The 12369-nt window shown below is 44.7% G+C and overlaps 1 protein-coding gene across 2 annotated transcripts in view; it reads right to left on the reverse strand.

Annotated features, from left to right (window-relative positions):
- Nucleotides 1–12369, reverse strand: part of SLC12A5 (solute carrier family 12 member 5) — a 41797-nt gene that overhangs the window by 15822 nt on the left and 13606 nt on the right. For both annotated transcript variants that reach the window (XM_044661385.1, XM_044661386.1), the window contains exons 2-8: nt 8105–8199; nt 7466–7597; nt 7021–7167; nt 5791–5845; nt 5161–5291; nt 2502–2743; nt 1214–1425 (exon numbers count right to left, since the gene is read on the reverse strand). In XM_044661385.1, the coding sequence (XP_044517320.1) occupies nt 1214–1425; nt 2502–2743; nt 5161–5291; nt 5791–5845; nt 7021–7167; nt 7466–7597; nt 8105–8199 (1014 nt within the window). The remainder of the gene's footprint in view (nt 1–1213; nt 1426–2501; nt 2744–5160; nt 5292–5790; nt 5846–7020; nt 7168–7465; nt 7598–8104; nt 8200–12369) is intronic.

Raw genomic sequence — 12369 nt, forward strand, 5'->3', positions numbered from 1 at the left:
TTTTCCTTCAAAGAATCCATTCTTAAAGGTTCAGCTCAAAGAAGGGGTTGTTCCTTGCTTAAAAAGCCATCAAGGAGAAAGAATTGATCTCTTTCACCTGTTTCAAAACACCTTCTCCTTCCCTTACATGCTTACTTATATACTAATTCAGCTTGTAGTTATCTACATATAATAAGCTTTATCCCTTCTTCTACATTATAAATTCTTTGAGGTTAGGGACCATATCTCATTTGCCTTTACATCTTTCCCAACCAGGAACACAGTACTTTGCACACAGTAGGTTTTTTAAACAAATGTTTGATGAACAAATGGGGGTGCATTTCTGCAGCACCCACTGTATGCCCAGGCACTGTGTTAAGCATTTCCTAATTTTCTCATTTGATCCTTACAACAACCCTCGGAGGGAGATGCTATTATTATCCCCCATTTTACAAATGATGAAATTGTGGGCAGAGAGGGATTAAGTGACTCTCCCAGACATGGTTAGTAAGTGTCAGAGGCCAGATTTGAACTCAGGTTTCTCTGACTCCATGACCAGCACTCTATCCACTGCACCATCTCTCAATTTATTGCCTTTGCCTCTAGAGTGTTCCTCCCAAGGCTGTAGAGTTTTATAAGGATGGAATGAGAAGGCTGAACCCTGATTCTATAATAGAATAATAATACCTCACATTTCTAAAGCACTAATAGGTTCATAAAGCTCTTTCTTGACAGCCTGCGAGGTAGGTGGTGCGTGTGTTAAATAATATCCATATTTTACAGCTAAGGAAAGAGTATCAATGTTCCCTATTTTCAGAATGAGAACACCAAGTCTCATAGAGAGGACCTGAGCTGCCCAGGTTTTTAGAAAAGGGTCAAATTAGTATTCAAATCTGCTCTGATCTGAGTCCCCCCCTCTTTCCACTATATCTGGATGTTTCTAGATATTGATAGAAGTACTATTATGTCCATTTCACAGGTGAGAAAAGGAGAGTCAGATAACCTACCTTCTCTTCTCCCCCTTGTCCCCAACTCCCTAGAGGGTAACAGGACAGCCAGGAGTGAATTCAGGCAGAAGCCTGCAGGGCCTTTTTTCTCTGTGCCACAGCTGCCTTCAAACCTCCTGCCTCCACAATTCCCTATCCATTCCAGTCCAGGTCCAGTGGCCCTGGGAAAATTTCCACTAGTTTGTCCCTTTCCCTCTTGATCCTGACCCTCACCCTTGTTTCCATACCTTTGATCAGGCCACTGGCAGCTCCAGGGATGCCTTGGATCTCGGTGACATTGTTTCGAGTGAAGTATTCATCACAGGTGGCATTGAGGAATCGGGAGGAGCAGAACAGCCCCCACAGCCTGGTGGTCACCGTCTCATTGCCCTCCCAGGCTAACTTGGCACAGATGTCAAAGCCATGTCGTGAGAGGGTACGGTTCCCCAAAAGGCAGATTCTAGGGGGAGGGGAGAGACTTAATAGAGCAGGGATCCCCTCAGGGACAGTGGGACCCTAGCCTGGAAACTGAGGGGAACTCTCCATCCCTGTGGGCCTTTTTACAGCTAGACCCCCAATCCCCTATATTCTGCCTAGCAATAAGTCTTCCCAGAATGATAATAATGACTCGTATTTCTTTACAGATTTAATATTTTCAAAGCGCTTTTTTCACAGCCCATGAGATAGTTTAGGGAAGTATTATTGTCTCCATTTTATGGATGATGAAACTGAGGGCTGGTGAAAAGAAGCACCTTCTCCAAGGCCACAGAGCTAGTCTTTGATCTTGTAAACTGAAATCTTTTGGCTCCAAATCTAGGACTATTTCCACTATCCCATTCTGCCTCTGCCGTAATAGCTCACATTTGTCTTATTGGTCTTAATAGAGTCTGACCCCAAATATAGGTCAAACCCATGCAAGAAAAAAACATTAGATTTATACTGAAAATAATACTCATAATAGGACATAGAATAGTCACATTTGGAAGAAAAGTACAGCCTATATTTGGATCAATACAATATATAACACATTATCATCACAGAATATCTTATTTGGTTATCTCATTTGATTCTTCACAACATCCTTACAAGATAGGCAGAATGTTTTATTACTCCTATTTTATAGATGAGAAGACTGTGGCTTAGATAAAGGAAGGGGCTTGTCTATAATCGGATAGCTAGTAAATCACAGAACCAGGACTAGGCCTTTTGGCTCCTAGAGCAGTGATCTTTTGGGACACCACACTGCTTCTTGGGATATTCTCTTTCTAGAGGAGGTAAATTCATCCTGCTCCAGTACCACAAAAGGGCTGAGGCAGAGGAGAAGCAGAAGATAGGGAACCGTGGCCAAGGTTACAGCCCAGAAAGGGGCAGTGTCCTTGTTTCTAGAAATCAAGGATCAGGGTTGGAGAACTGGAAGGGCTCCTAACTGAGGTCCAGAAAGCCCAAAGGACTTGTTCAAAGTGATACAGTGAGTTAACCTACCCCCAAACTTGGACCTTTTTCTTACAACCCATACTCCAAGTTATAATAACTCACGGGAAATTGGGTGGGTCAAAGGCAGACTTGATGACCCCCGCATAGATGGCAAGGATGGAGAGGATGACACAGCCAAGGAAGACAAGTGCAAACTTGTTGACATATTTGACACCAACAAAGACGACTGTGGCCATGCATGTGAGCACACAGGTGCCATACACACGCATATTGTTCAGCAAAGCAGCAGCCTCTCCACTCGCATCCTCCGCCTTGAAGATGGCCATGGCTGGGAATATGTATGCCTGGAGGGACAGGGATAGAAGAAAAGGAGGCTCCCTTCCTTCCTTGGCTTCTACATTTTTTTAACCCTCACCTTCCATTTTAGAATCAATGCTGTGTACTGGCTCCAAGGCAGAAGGGTGGTAAGTGCTAGGCAATGGGGGTTAAGTGACTTGTCCAGGATCACACAGCTAGGAAGTGTCTGAGGCCAGATTTGAACCTAGAGCCTCCCTTCTCTAGGCCTGGCTCTCAATTCACTAAGCTACCCAGCTGCCCCTTGCTTCTACATCTTATAGGTTCTTAAATCCCTAAACCATCCCATACCCCCTTCTGGTTCCAATGACCACCTCAGCTGCCCTTATCCCTAGATACCCTCTTCAGCCTCCATCCTGTCCAGTCATGGCTGGACCACTTCCAGAAGGCCATGAGACCACTCTCCAGTGACCCGAAATATGTTTTGTGCTTTTCTTTTTTTTCCCCAAGAGAAGCCTAAACTCTGAACTTTGCTCCAGGGATTTTGCCCCTATGAGGGATTGATCCGGCCTATTTGAGGAAAAATACCATTCATCCTCAGTCTTTTCCTCTTTGTACCACCTTTTTAGTCATCCAAGTCTTTAACCATGTTACTTTTGGCAACCTCCTTACCCTCCTTCTTCCCAAATTCAGTCACCAAGTCCCACTAATTCTATGTCCCTCCTGTGTCTTTATCTTTCTCTCTGCTCTCACTACCAACACATTGATTCACTTCTCTCTTGGACTGTCTTAGTCTTCTGGTTTTCTCAATCCAATCCAGACTTCATACTATGCCCAGAATCATTTTTTTCTAATTCAGAAATCTAATTGTTACACTCTCCAGCTCAAAAATCTTCAATTGCTCTCCAAGACATTTTGTTGTTGTTCAGTCATTTTCCAGTTGAGTCGAACACTTTGTGGCCCCATTTAGGATTTTCTTGACAGAGATACTAGAGTGATTTGCCATTTCCTTCTCCAATTCTTTTGACAGATAAGGAGACTGAGGCAAACAGGATTAAGTGACTTGCCTAAAGTCAAGCAGCTAGTAAGTGTCTGAGGTCAGACTTGAACTCAAGAAGGGAAGTCTTCCTGACTCTAGGTCCTGCTCTCTATTCACTATTCCACCAACTGCTCTTATAGGATAGGGCCTATAGAATAAAATCCAAGTGCCTTAGCTTGGCATTTAAGGCCCTCCACAATCCTGCACTAAACTGCTTTTGTAGGCTTCCCTCCCACCACTTTCCCAGGCGAATCCTCTGCTCTAGACAGAGTGGTTTTCACTTTCCCTGGAACATTTGGTCCACGTTGTTTTCTTCCCCATGGACTAGTCTATCCAGATCCTCTATTCTAGATCTTATCTGGCCTTCAAGGTCCAGCTTAAATCATACCTTCTTAACCAACCCTTCCCTTATGCTTTACGTGAGAGTGTTCTTTCTCTCTCTTGACCGCCTACACCACTGATTATCAACCTCTCCTGCAATATTTTGCATTTTTGGTTTTGTTTCTCTTTTCATGACTTGTCTCCTTAAATAGACTGTGAGCTCTCTGAGGACAGGCAGGGACCTTGCTTCCATCTTATAGCCTTCTCACTTCCTAATAATAATAGTCACTTGCATATCGTGTTTTAGACTTGGCAAAAGGCTTTCCTCGGGACCATTCTACAAAATAGCTAGTACAAGTATTATTTTTTTTAACCTTTGCTTTTTGTCTTAGTAATAATTCTAAGACAGAAGGGCAAAAGCTAGGCAAACAGAGGTTACATGACTTGTCCAGGGTCACATAGCTAGGAATTGTCTGAGACCAGATTTCTAGGTCCTTCTGACTCCAGGACTGGTACTTTATCCACTATGCCACCTAGCTGCCTCTGTAGTACATGTATTATTAATTCCGTTTGACATATGAGAAACCTAAGGGTCAGGAAGATGAAGGGATTTGTCCAAGGCCACATGATGAGGCTGGGACTCAAACCCAGAATCCCAGGGACCTGAAATGAATTAATCCAATCCCTGTCTCTACAACCTCTCCGACAAGTGGCTACCCAGAATTTGCTTGAAGATTTTTAGAAGAAGAGTACCCATTCTGCTTTGGGACAGCCCTAAATGTGAAGGAACATTATACTTAGCACAAATCCTAAATCTACTTCTCAACAGTTTCCATCCATTGCACCACCTAATCCTCTACATGGGCAGTTTTTTTAAAGAGGTATTGCAATAGTCTTAGCCTTCTCTTCTTTACCCTAAACACCCTTGGTTCTTCATATGGCATGGTTTTCTGTCCTTTAGCTATCTTGGTTACCTTTCCTGGTCTTTTGACTCAAAGAATATTTCTCTTCCCACTAGACCACAGTACCTCCCCTTTTTTTGGCTCTTAAATAAGGGTTTGTTGATTGACTAATGGCAGCCCTCCAGAATTCCATCCCTCTTCTCACCAGCAGGATCTCGATAGTGCCCAGAATGTACATGGCTCCTGCAAAGGTAGTGCCAAGGTAGAAGCAAAGGCCTACAGCTCCCCCGAATTCAGGGCCCAGTGACCGAGAGATCATATAGTAGGAACCACCAGCTGTGGGAAGAGAAGGCCATCATGGGATGAGACAGAGCTTGTTGGGAAGAGACTAAGCTAAGGGTGACATGCAGGAGTGATCATTTGGAGGGATCATGTCCATATATCCCCTCTAAATCCTAGGAGAAAGACCCCAGCCTCCTTAAGGAGCCACTATGTGCCTAGATTAGCAGCAGTAGTTATCAGCTTTCTAATTACCCCAAAAATGAGATTATGGCTCAAAAGACAGGAATGAGAATTCCCAGTGAGTGAAGGAGGAATCCTGACTCAGTCATGGCCCATTCTTTATCAATAATACCAACCAATACAGATGAACCTCTAATCTTCCTGAGGGCATTGTTAATTCCCTGCACCTGTCCCAAAAGCACCTGCATTTCAGATTCCCAGGGCATTCATAATTTCACCACCCAGAAAAATAACCAAAGGTGACCAAGGAGCTCCCTCTCTACTTGCCCTCCCCTCAAACCCTATCCCACCCAAAGAGGTCCCCATTCCACACCTGGCACAACACCATTGGTAGCAATGGCACTCATGGAGATGGCAGTCAGCATAGTCTGTGGGGACACAAAGAACATTAGAAATGGGGAAATATTAGAAGGTTGGGGAAAGTGGACAGAGAAAGAAAAGGGATAGTTTGTATCACCATTATCAGCTCGCTTCATTTCTGCCCTAAGAGTTCTTGATTCTAACCCTACTTTGGTTCTCACTGTCCCCTTCCCCCACACTAGGTCCATTCTTCCCAGAAAATGCCCCTTTGCCAAGCTAACAAGCCCCATCCCTCAACAGATAATAATCATATTAACATGTAACACTTGAGTGTATAAAAAGCATCCTACATATTCTGAATTTCACAACACACTGGTAATGGAAATAGTGCCAGTATTTTACCTCCATTTCACTGACAAGAAAACTGAATCAAAAAATGCAGAAGTGACTTGCCCGAGGTAATACAGTTAATCATCAGCACAGCTGGGATTTCAACTCTGGTCTTCTGAGGTGGAATACAGTGATTAAAAAAAACAAACCTTTATTGGTTCCAAGGCAGAAGAGCAGTAAGGGCTAGGCAATGGGGTCAGGTGACTTGCCCAGGGTCACATAGCTAGGAAGTGTCTGAGTCCAGATTTTAATCCAGTACTTCCTGTCTCTAGGCCTGGATTTCAATCCATGGAGCCACCCAGCTGTCTCCAAATACAGTGATCTTTTGCCACATGACAGCTGTCTCAGCCCTCCCAGGTGCCTCTCAGAACCCCATGAATACCCCCACAATGTCCATCTCTAGATGTGAAGAGGGTGCCATCTAGGAGCATCACGTTCTACCACAATCCCTCCCTCAGCCCCGCTTGGGTATCCCAGTGAACATCCAGGCAGCTTTGAATAGAGAGAAGTTCCGGTAGGGCAGCCTAAGTAGAGGGACTGGGAAGGGGGAGGGATTGGGGAGGAGCAGGCCTACTCGTTTTGCCTTGGTAACTATGGGGGAGTTCACAAGCTGATGGCATATATATAAAACTCAGATATTTTTTAGTACCAGCTGGGAAAGGGCTTCCTTCTCCCCCACCTAATACCTCCCAGGCATCAGTCATTACAGGAGCAGGTGGCAAATTGCAGGGCTCTGGTTCTGACTGGAATTCCTTCTTCAGGCCTCTCTTCAATGCCCTTTATCCCTGCACTGACTCTTTCTGAGTGAGAACTAGGGGGTTAGGGCGGTGGAGTAAGGAGAAGGGGTACTTACACATGAGCAGCAGATAAAGACCATGCAGAAGGATTCCATGATGCCTGCAATGCCCACCACCCAAGTAAGCCTCAGAAAAAGGATGACACCAAAGATGTTTTGCAGGCAGGGAAGGTACACACCCATGAAGGTACCCATCCGAGGGGCCTGAAGAAAGATATGGGTCACATTGACTTCTTCTTATCTTTTCCATCTCACCTAGCTTTAGTGTCTGGTTCCCTAGCCAGTCACTTGTTCCAAGCCATGTTTCAGCACTCCATTATAGAAACACACTCCCCACTATATACCATTGTAATTCCTCCTCCCTCCAAATCAAACCCAAATTGAATTTGAGCCTCCCTTCCATCTCCCATCTGTTAGCCCTCCTCCCATCTCCTATCCCTTCCTCCATTTCTAATCCCATCCCACTCCTACCCTGCCCCCAGGCCACTATGCCTGCTCCCACCTGCACAGGTTTCTTTTTGCCACCTTCATTGTTCTCAGCCTCCTCATGTTCCCGGCTGCCTTGTGGCAAGTTGGTATAGTTGGCCAGACCACTAAGCAAGGATGACACCATGGGACTGGTGTCCATCTCCTCCTATGGGAGAAATTAGGGTTAAAAAGAGAATGGACTTGAGACGTAAGTGACTATGAGAGCTGGGGAATGAACCAGGGAAAGAGTACAAGACAGGGATGGGATGGAAGGAAGGTATTAGAGAAGGAACCTGGGGAGAGGATGGCAGAAATGGAGATGAACCTGGGAGACGGGAATGGAACGAGGAAAGATGGAGAAAATGGACCAGAGAATGGAGTAGGATATGGGGAAGAGACCACTAGTGGGTTGTAATGGAAGAGATCTAAAGAAGTGATCATAGATGTGAAGATGCCAAGGGACAGAGAGCATGTTATAAGGGGAGGTGTCATAAATGGACCAAGAAGAGAGGGACAAAGACAGAGACAAAAGGGATAGAACTCCAGGGAGAGGTAAAAGATGGATGTTCAGTGGAATGACAGCTTTTCCTTAGCCAATGCCAATGGAAGGCAATCCTGCCTACTCCAAGACTAGGCAGAGATGCCCCCTTGACCCTCGTTGTCCCCTGCCTACCTCAAACAGAGCCATGTTCTTGCCATCATATTCCTTGCCCTTTTCAGAGTCAGTGTTATTGATGAAGGGACTGCTTTCCTTGGGGTTGCCATCACCTGAAGTAAGGACACAGAGGAGTTATGGCCCTGACTTGGCAATGTACCCACATCTGCACTCACTGCTATTCCTGGCCCCCTCCAGAGCTCTTCTGAACCTTGTTCTGGAGCAGAGGATCTTAACCTGTCCTTCATTAACTTAAAAAATGTATTGAGATAACTACATTTCAATAGTATTGGTTCCATTTCTAATTCCATGTATTTTCTGCACTTAAAAACATTATTTTAAGAAGTCAATAGGACTTACCAAACTGCCAAATTGATTCACTATTCTCATTTCCTAATAGTTACAACACACTTGCATCTCTTTAATTTTATGATGAATTTTCCTTACAAAAATTATCCTGTAAAGTGTAAAGTTTACTGGATTATCACACCTTCATTGCAGATGAGGAGACTGAGAAATGGAATCTTCCTAATGTCAAAATGGAAGGACCTCTATCCCACAAGGACAGCTTTTCCCAGTGATGTAATTTATGATGGTGAGAGGCAGGGTAATGCAAGGAAACGAGCAGATGTAATAATATTAACAACTACTACAACTAGTAATGGTTGTATAGTTTTTAAAGGCTTAAATGATTTACATGTTATCTCATTTGATGTTCACAGCAACCCTATGTGGCATGTGCTATTATTCCCATTTTTCAGATAAGAGAATTGAGTCTAAGTGCTTCATCCCTGCTCACACAGCTAGAGTAGTATCTAAGGCAGCATTCAAAGAGAGGTGTTTCTGACTCCAAGTCCAAACTCTTTGCCACCTAACTGCAGCTAATTCCACCTGGAGTTATCCTCCTTTTACTCCCAGCTTCCATTTCCCCCAACTTTCTTGGCCCGTCCACAAAGTTGGTGTGATGCCACTCTTTCTGTATCTTTCTCCCCTTCATAGACCCTTAGACTCCCAAAACTTCAAATGGAGAGGAGACCACCAAGATTATCTAGTCTAACATGAATCAAGATCTTTAACAAGTGGTCATTAGGCTGCAGCTTGAACATTTATTTTTGTTACTAGATATTTACTAGCTGTGTGACCGTAGGCAAGTCGTTTAAGTTCTATTTTCTCATCTACAAAATGAAGATGATAATAATTGCACTTACCTCCCAGTGTTTTTGTATGGATAAAAGGAGACAACATTTGTAAGGTGCTTTACAGACTTTAAAGAGTTATATAAATGCCAACTATTATTATTTATTACTAGGACTATTATTATTATTGTCATTATTTTCCCTTAGCCACAGAAGTGGAAGAGAGATACAGGTCTAAAGAGCTATTTGTTTTTTTCCTTTGTTTTGTAGATTGCCAAAGCCAGAGAATTCATTCCCAAGGGGCTAACCTACTAGCAAAGAGCAGAGCTGGCCTTAGTCCTCAGAAAGCAGACAGTCTGCTTCTGGGACCAAACTCTTTCCAACATGGTAAAACCTGCCAGGTCTTATGCTCTACTGGCAAAGCCTTCAAGAATCCAGGGTCACCTCCACACCATGATGAGGCATCACAGTAGGATTATGGGATCAAAGAATTGAAGCTGGAAGGGACATTAAATGTCACCAAATCCAACCCCTTCATATTGCAGATAAGGTAACTGGGGCCTGGAGTTGTTGAGTGACTTGCTAGCATCACACATATAGTAAGTTCTGAGGTGGGATTTGGACCCCACTCTTCCTAGATCCAAAGAGCTCTAGGACTCGGTACAAGCATCAAGAGATAAAGAAAAAACTCCAGGTGGTTTGGTTCTTACAGGTCCCCTCCCTGCCTGGGAGTTCCAATTCTCCAAAGCTATGGGCTAGGGGTATAGTATATATTCTTCTCTAGACTAGAGTGAGTAAGGAAGTCCAGTCATGGCCTGGACATTTTGCTCTATTTTGACTCTTGTAGACTGAGATTATTTTGATAGGTTACTCTTGTCGTCTCCTTTCCCAGGTAAGCACTTTGGCAAAAATCAATCTGAAATCTGGACCTTCCCTCTGCAAGAGAAAACTCCTTACTAAAGTAATGTTGGCGCCCTCCATTTCTCTACTTCCCTTTAGTCTTAAGCCTCAGACTTAAGGACCCAGAATCTCTTGCCTGAATCTCAGTAAGAATCATCTCTAATTTCCTCCATTCTTTTTTTAACCCTTACCTTCCATCTTAGAATCAATACTATGTATTGGTGCCAAGGCAGAAGAGCAGTAAAGGCCAGGCAATGGAGGTTAAGTGACTTGCCCAGGTCACATAGCTAGGAAGTGTGATGTCAGATTTGAATCCAGGACCTCCTGTCTCTAGTCCTGGCTCTCAATCCACTGAGCCACCTAACTGCCCCCGATTCCCTCTATGCTTAAAAGATCTCTGTTAGTCTAGTCACTCTTAAAGTCAAGAAAATTCTCTTTTCTTAACTCTAGCACCCACCCCAGGAGCCTTCTTTATGAAGAGAAGCCGCAGAACATAGAATATTAGAGCCAGAAGGAACCCTTTAACATAGTCAGAGCCTTAAAGAGCTTGAGAAGTTAGAAAATATGCTTTTAGAGAATGGAAAAGAATCTAATTTAATCCCCTTCATTTTACAGATGGAAAAAATGAAATCCTGAGAGAGGAAGTGATTTATCCAATATCAAAAAGCTAATTAATGGTAGAGCCAGGACTAACATTCAGGTCTCTCGGTTCCTAAAATTCAAAGCTCTTTGAATCTCAGCTAATATGCAAATACTGCATACAGGAAAATGAGGTAATGAGAAGGTCCATTACTGTGGGTGTGAGGTGAAAGCAAGAAATATTTTTCCTTTTCCCTCACCCATAGAGTTTGGAGTTGAATGGAGTCTCAAATATCATTCATTCATCCTTTGATGTGTGAGGCGATTTGCCCAAGTGTGCGCCACTAGTTAATGGTAGAACCACTAGAACAGAACTTGGATGACCATTCTCTCAGTCAGATGCTCTTTCTATTTATTCTACAATGCCCTCTACATATCTCCCAGCCAAAGAGCCTGAGATGAGGAAGAGTCAAGAACATCGACAAGAGCAACTGCTAGGAGTCTTAACAGGTCTTCATATCCCCATACACTCCCTCAACCTCATCCTAGCCCAAAATGAAGCTTCCTCCCAACACTTCCCAGCGTTTCCAAATTCTGGGCTATCACAGTCCTATTCTTCATATGTCGTTCCCTGACTGAGATCTGTAGCACCTTTACTCTCAAGTAGTCTCCCTTTTCTCCAAAGATTAATCATTGACTCAGGTGGGCTGTAGTTCCAGCAGGATAGAGGGGCCCCCTGATTCCTCACGGAAGGTAGTAGTGCATGGAAAATAGCCTACACATATTTTACTCTTTCATATCTTTTCCCTCTCTGAAGCCAAGAACAGTGAAAAGGGGAAGAGGCGTGTCTCCCTTGCTCTTCTGCGGACAGAAGTGGCCCAATTTTTATTGTGCGGCGTGGGGGAGAGTGGTGGTGGTGGTGGTGGTGAGGAGGTATCTCTCATTGTCTCATACTTCTTTAGGACCTGGCCAGTAGAACGTGGGGAAATGCAAAATCACTCCCTCAAGTCCTCCTTTCCCCTCAGGACGGGGCCAAGTGACGCATGGGAAAGGGTCTTTCTCCTTCATGTCCTCTAAGGACCATTGGGCAAAAAGAAGATTGGAGGTGTCTCACTCCCATACACCTCCTTTATTACCTAGGAAAAGGCCAGTGGTGCGTGGGGGTGGGTGCAAGAGTGACGCAGTCCGAACTCCCCGCCCAGCCCTCCCGCTATGAGGGTCTCAGCCGCTGAGACCTCCGAGCTGCGTCTCCATGGCAACCGCGCGGGGCTGGAGCGCAGGGGCCGCGCGCCCGCAGTCGCTTATGTAACGCGGCACGCGGCGCGGAGAAAGGTGGGGAAGGAGGGGAGAGGGGGAAAGGAGGGGGGAAAAAAAGGAAAGGAGAGCGAAGAGGAGGGGAATGGGCACCTTGTATTCTTTCCTCCGCATCCTCCTCTAAGTTCATTGGGACCTCGTAGCCCCCACTTTCCTCTAGATGGGATTTATTTAGTACCCCCTTCCATATAGTGGGGAACACGAGAACTCCCTGGCCTGGGGGAAATCGGCCACTGGAGACTCTAGGAGGCCTGGGTAACGTTTTGGGTTCTCAGGTCCTGCCCACCTTCTAGCCGGGGCGCCAAGGAGAGGACCTAGGAGGAGACGTGTTAAATGGAGCACAGGAGGCTGGGG

Source organism: Gracilinanus agilis, chromosome 2, assembly GCF_016433145.1.
Source record: "Gracilinanus agilis isolate LMUSP501 chromosome 2, AgileGrace, whole genome shotgun sequence".
NCBI classification, from domain to species: Eukaryota; Metazoa; Chordata; class Mammalia; order Didelphimorphia; family Didelphidae; genus Gracilinanus; species Gracilinanus agilis.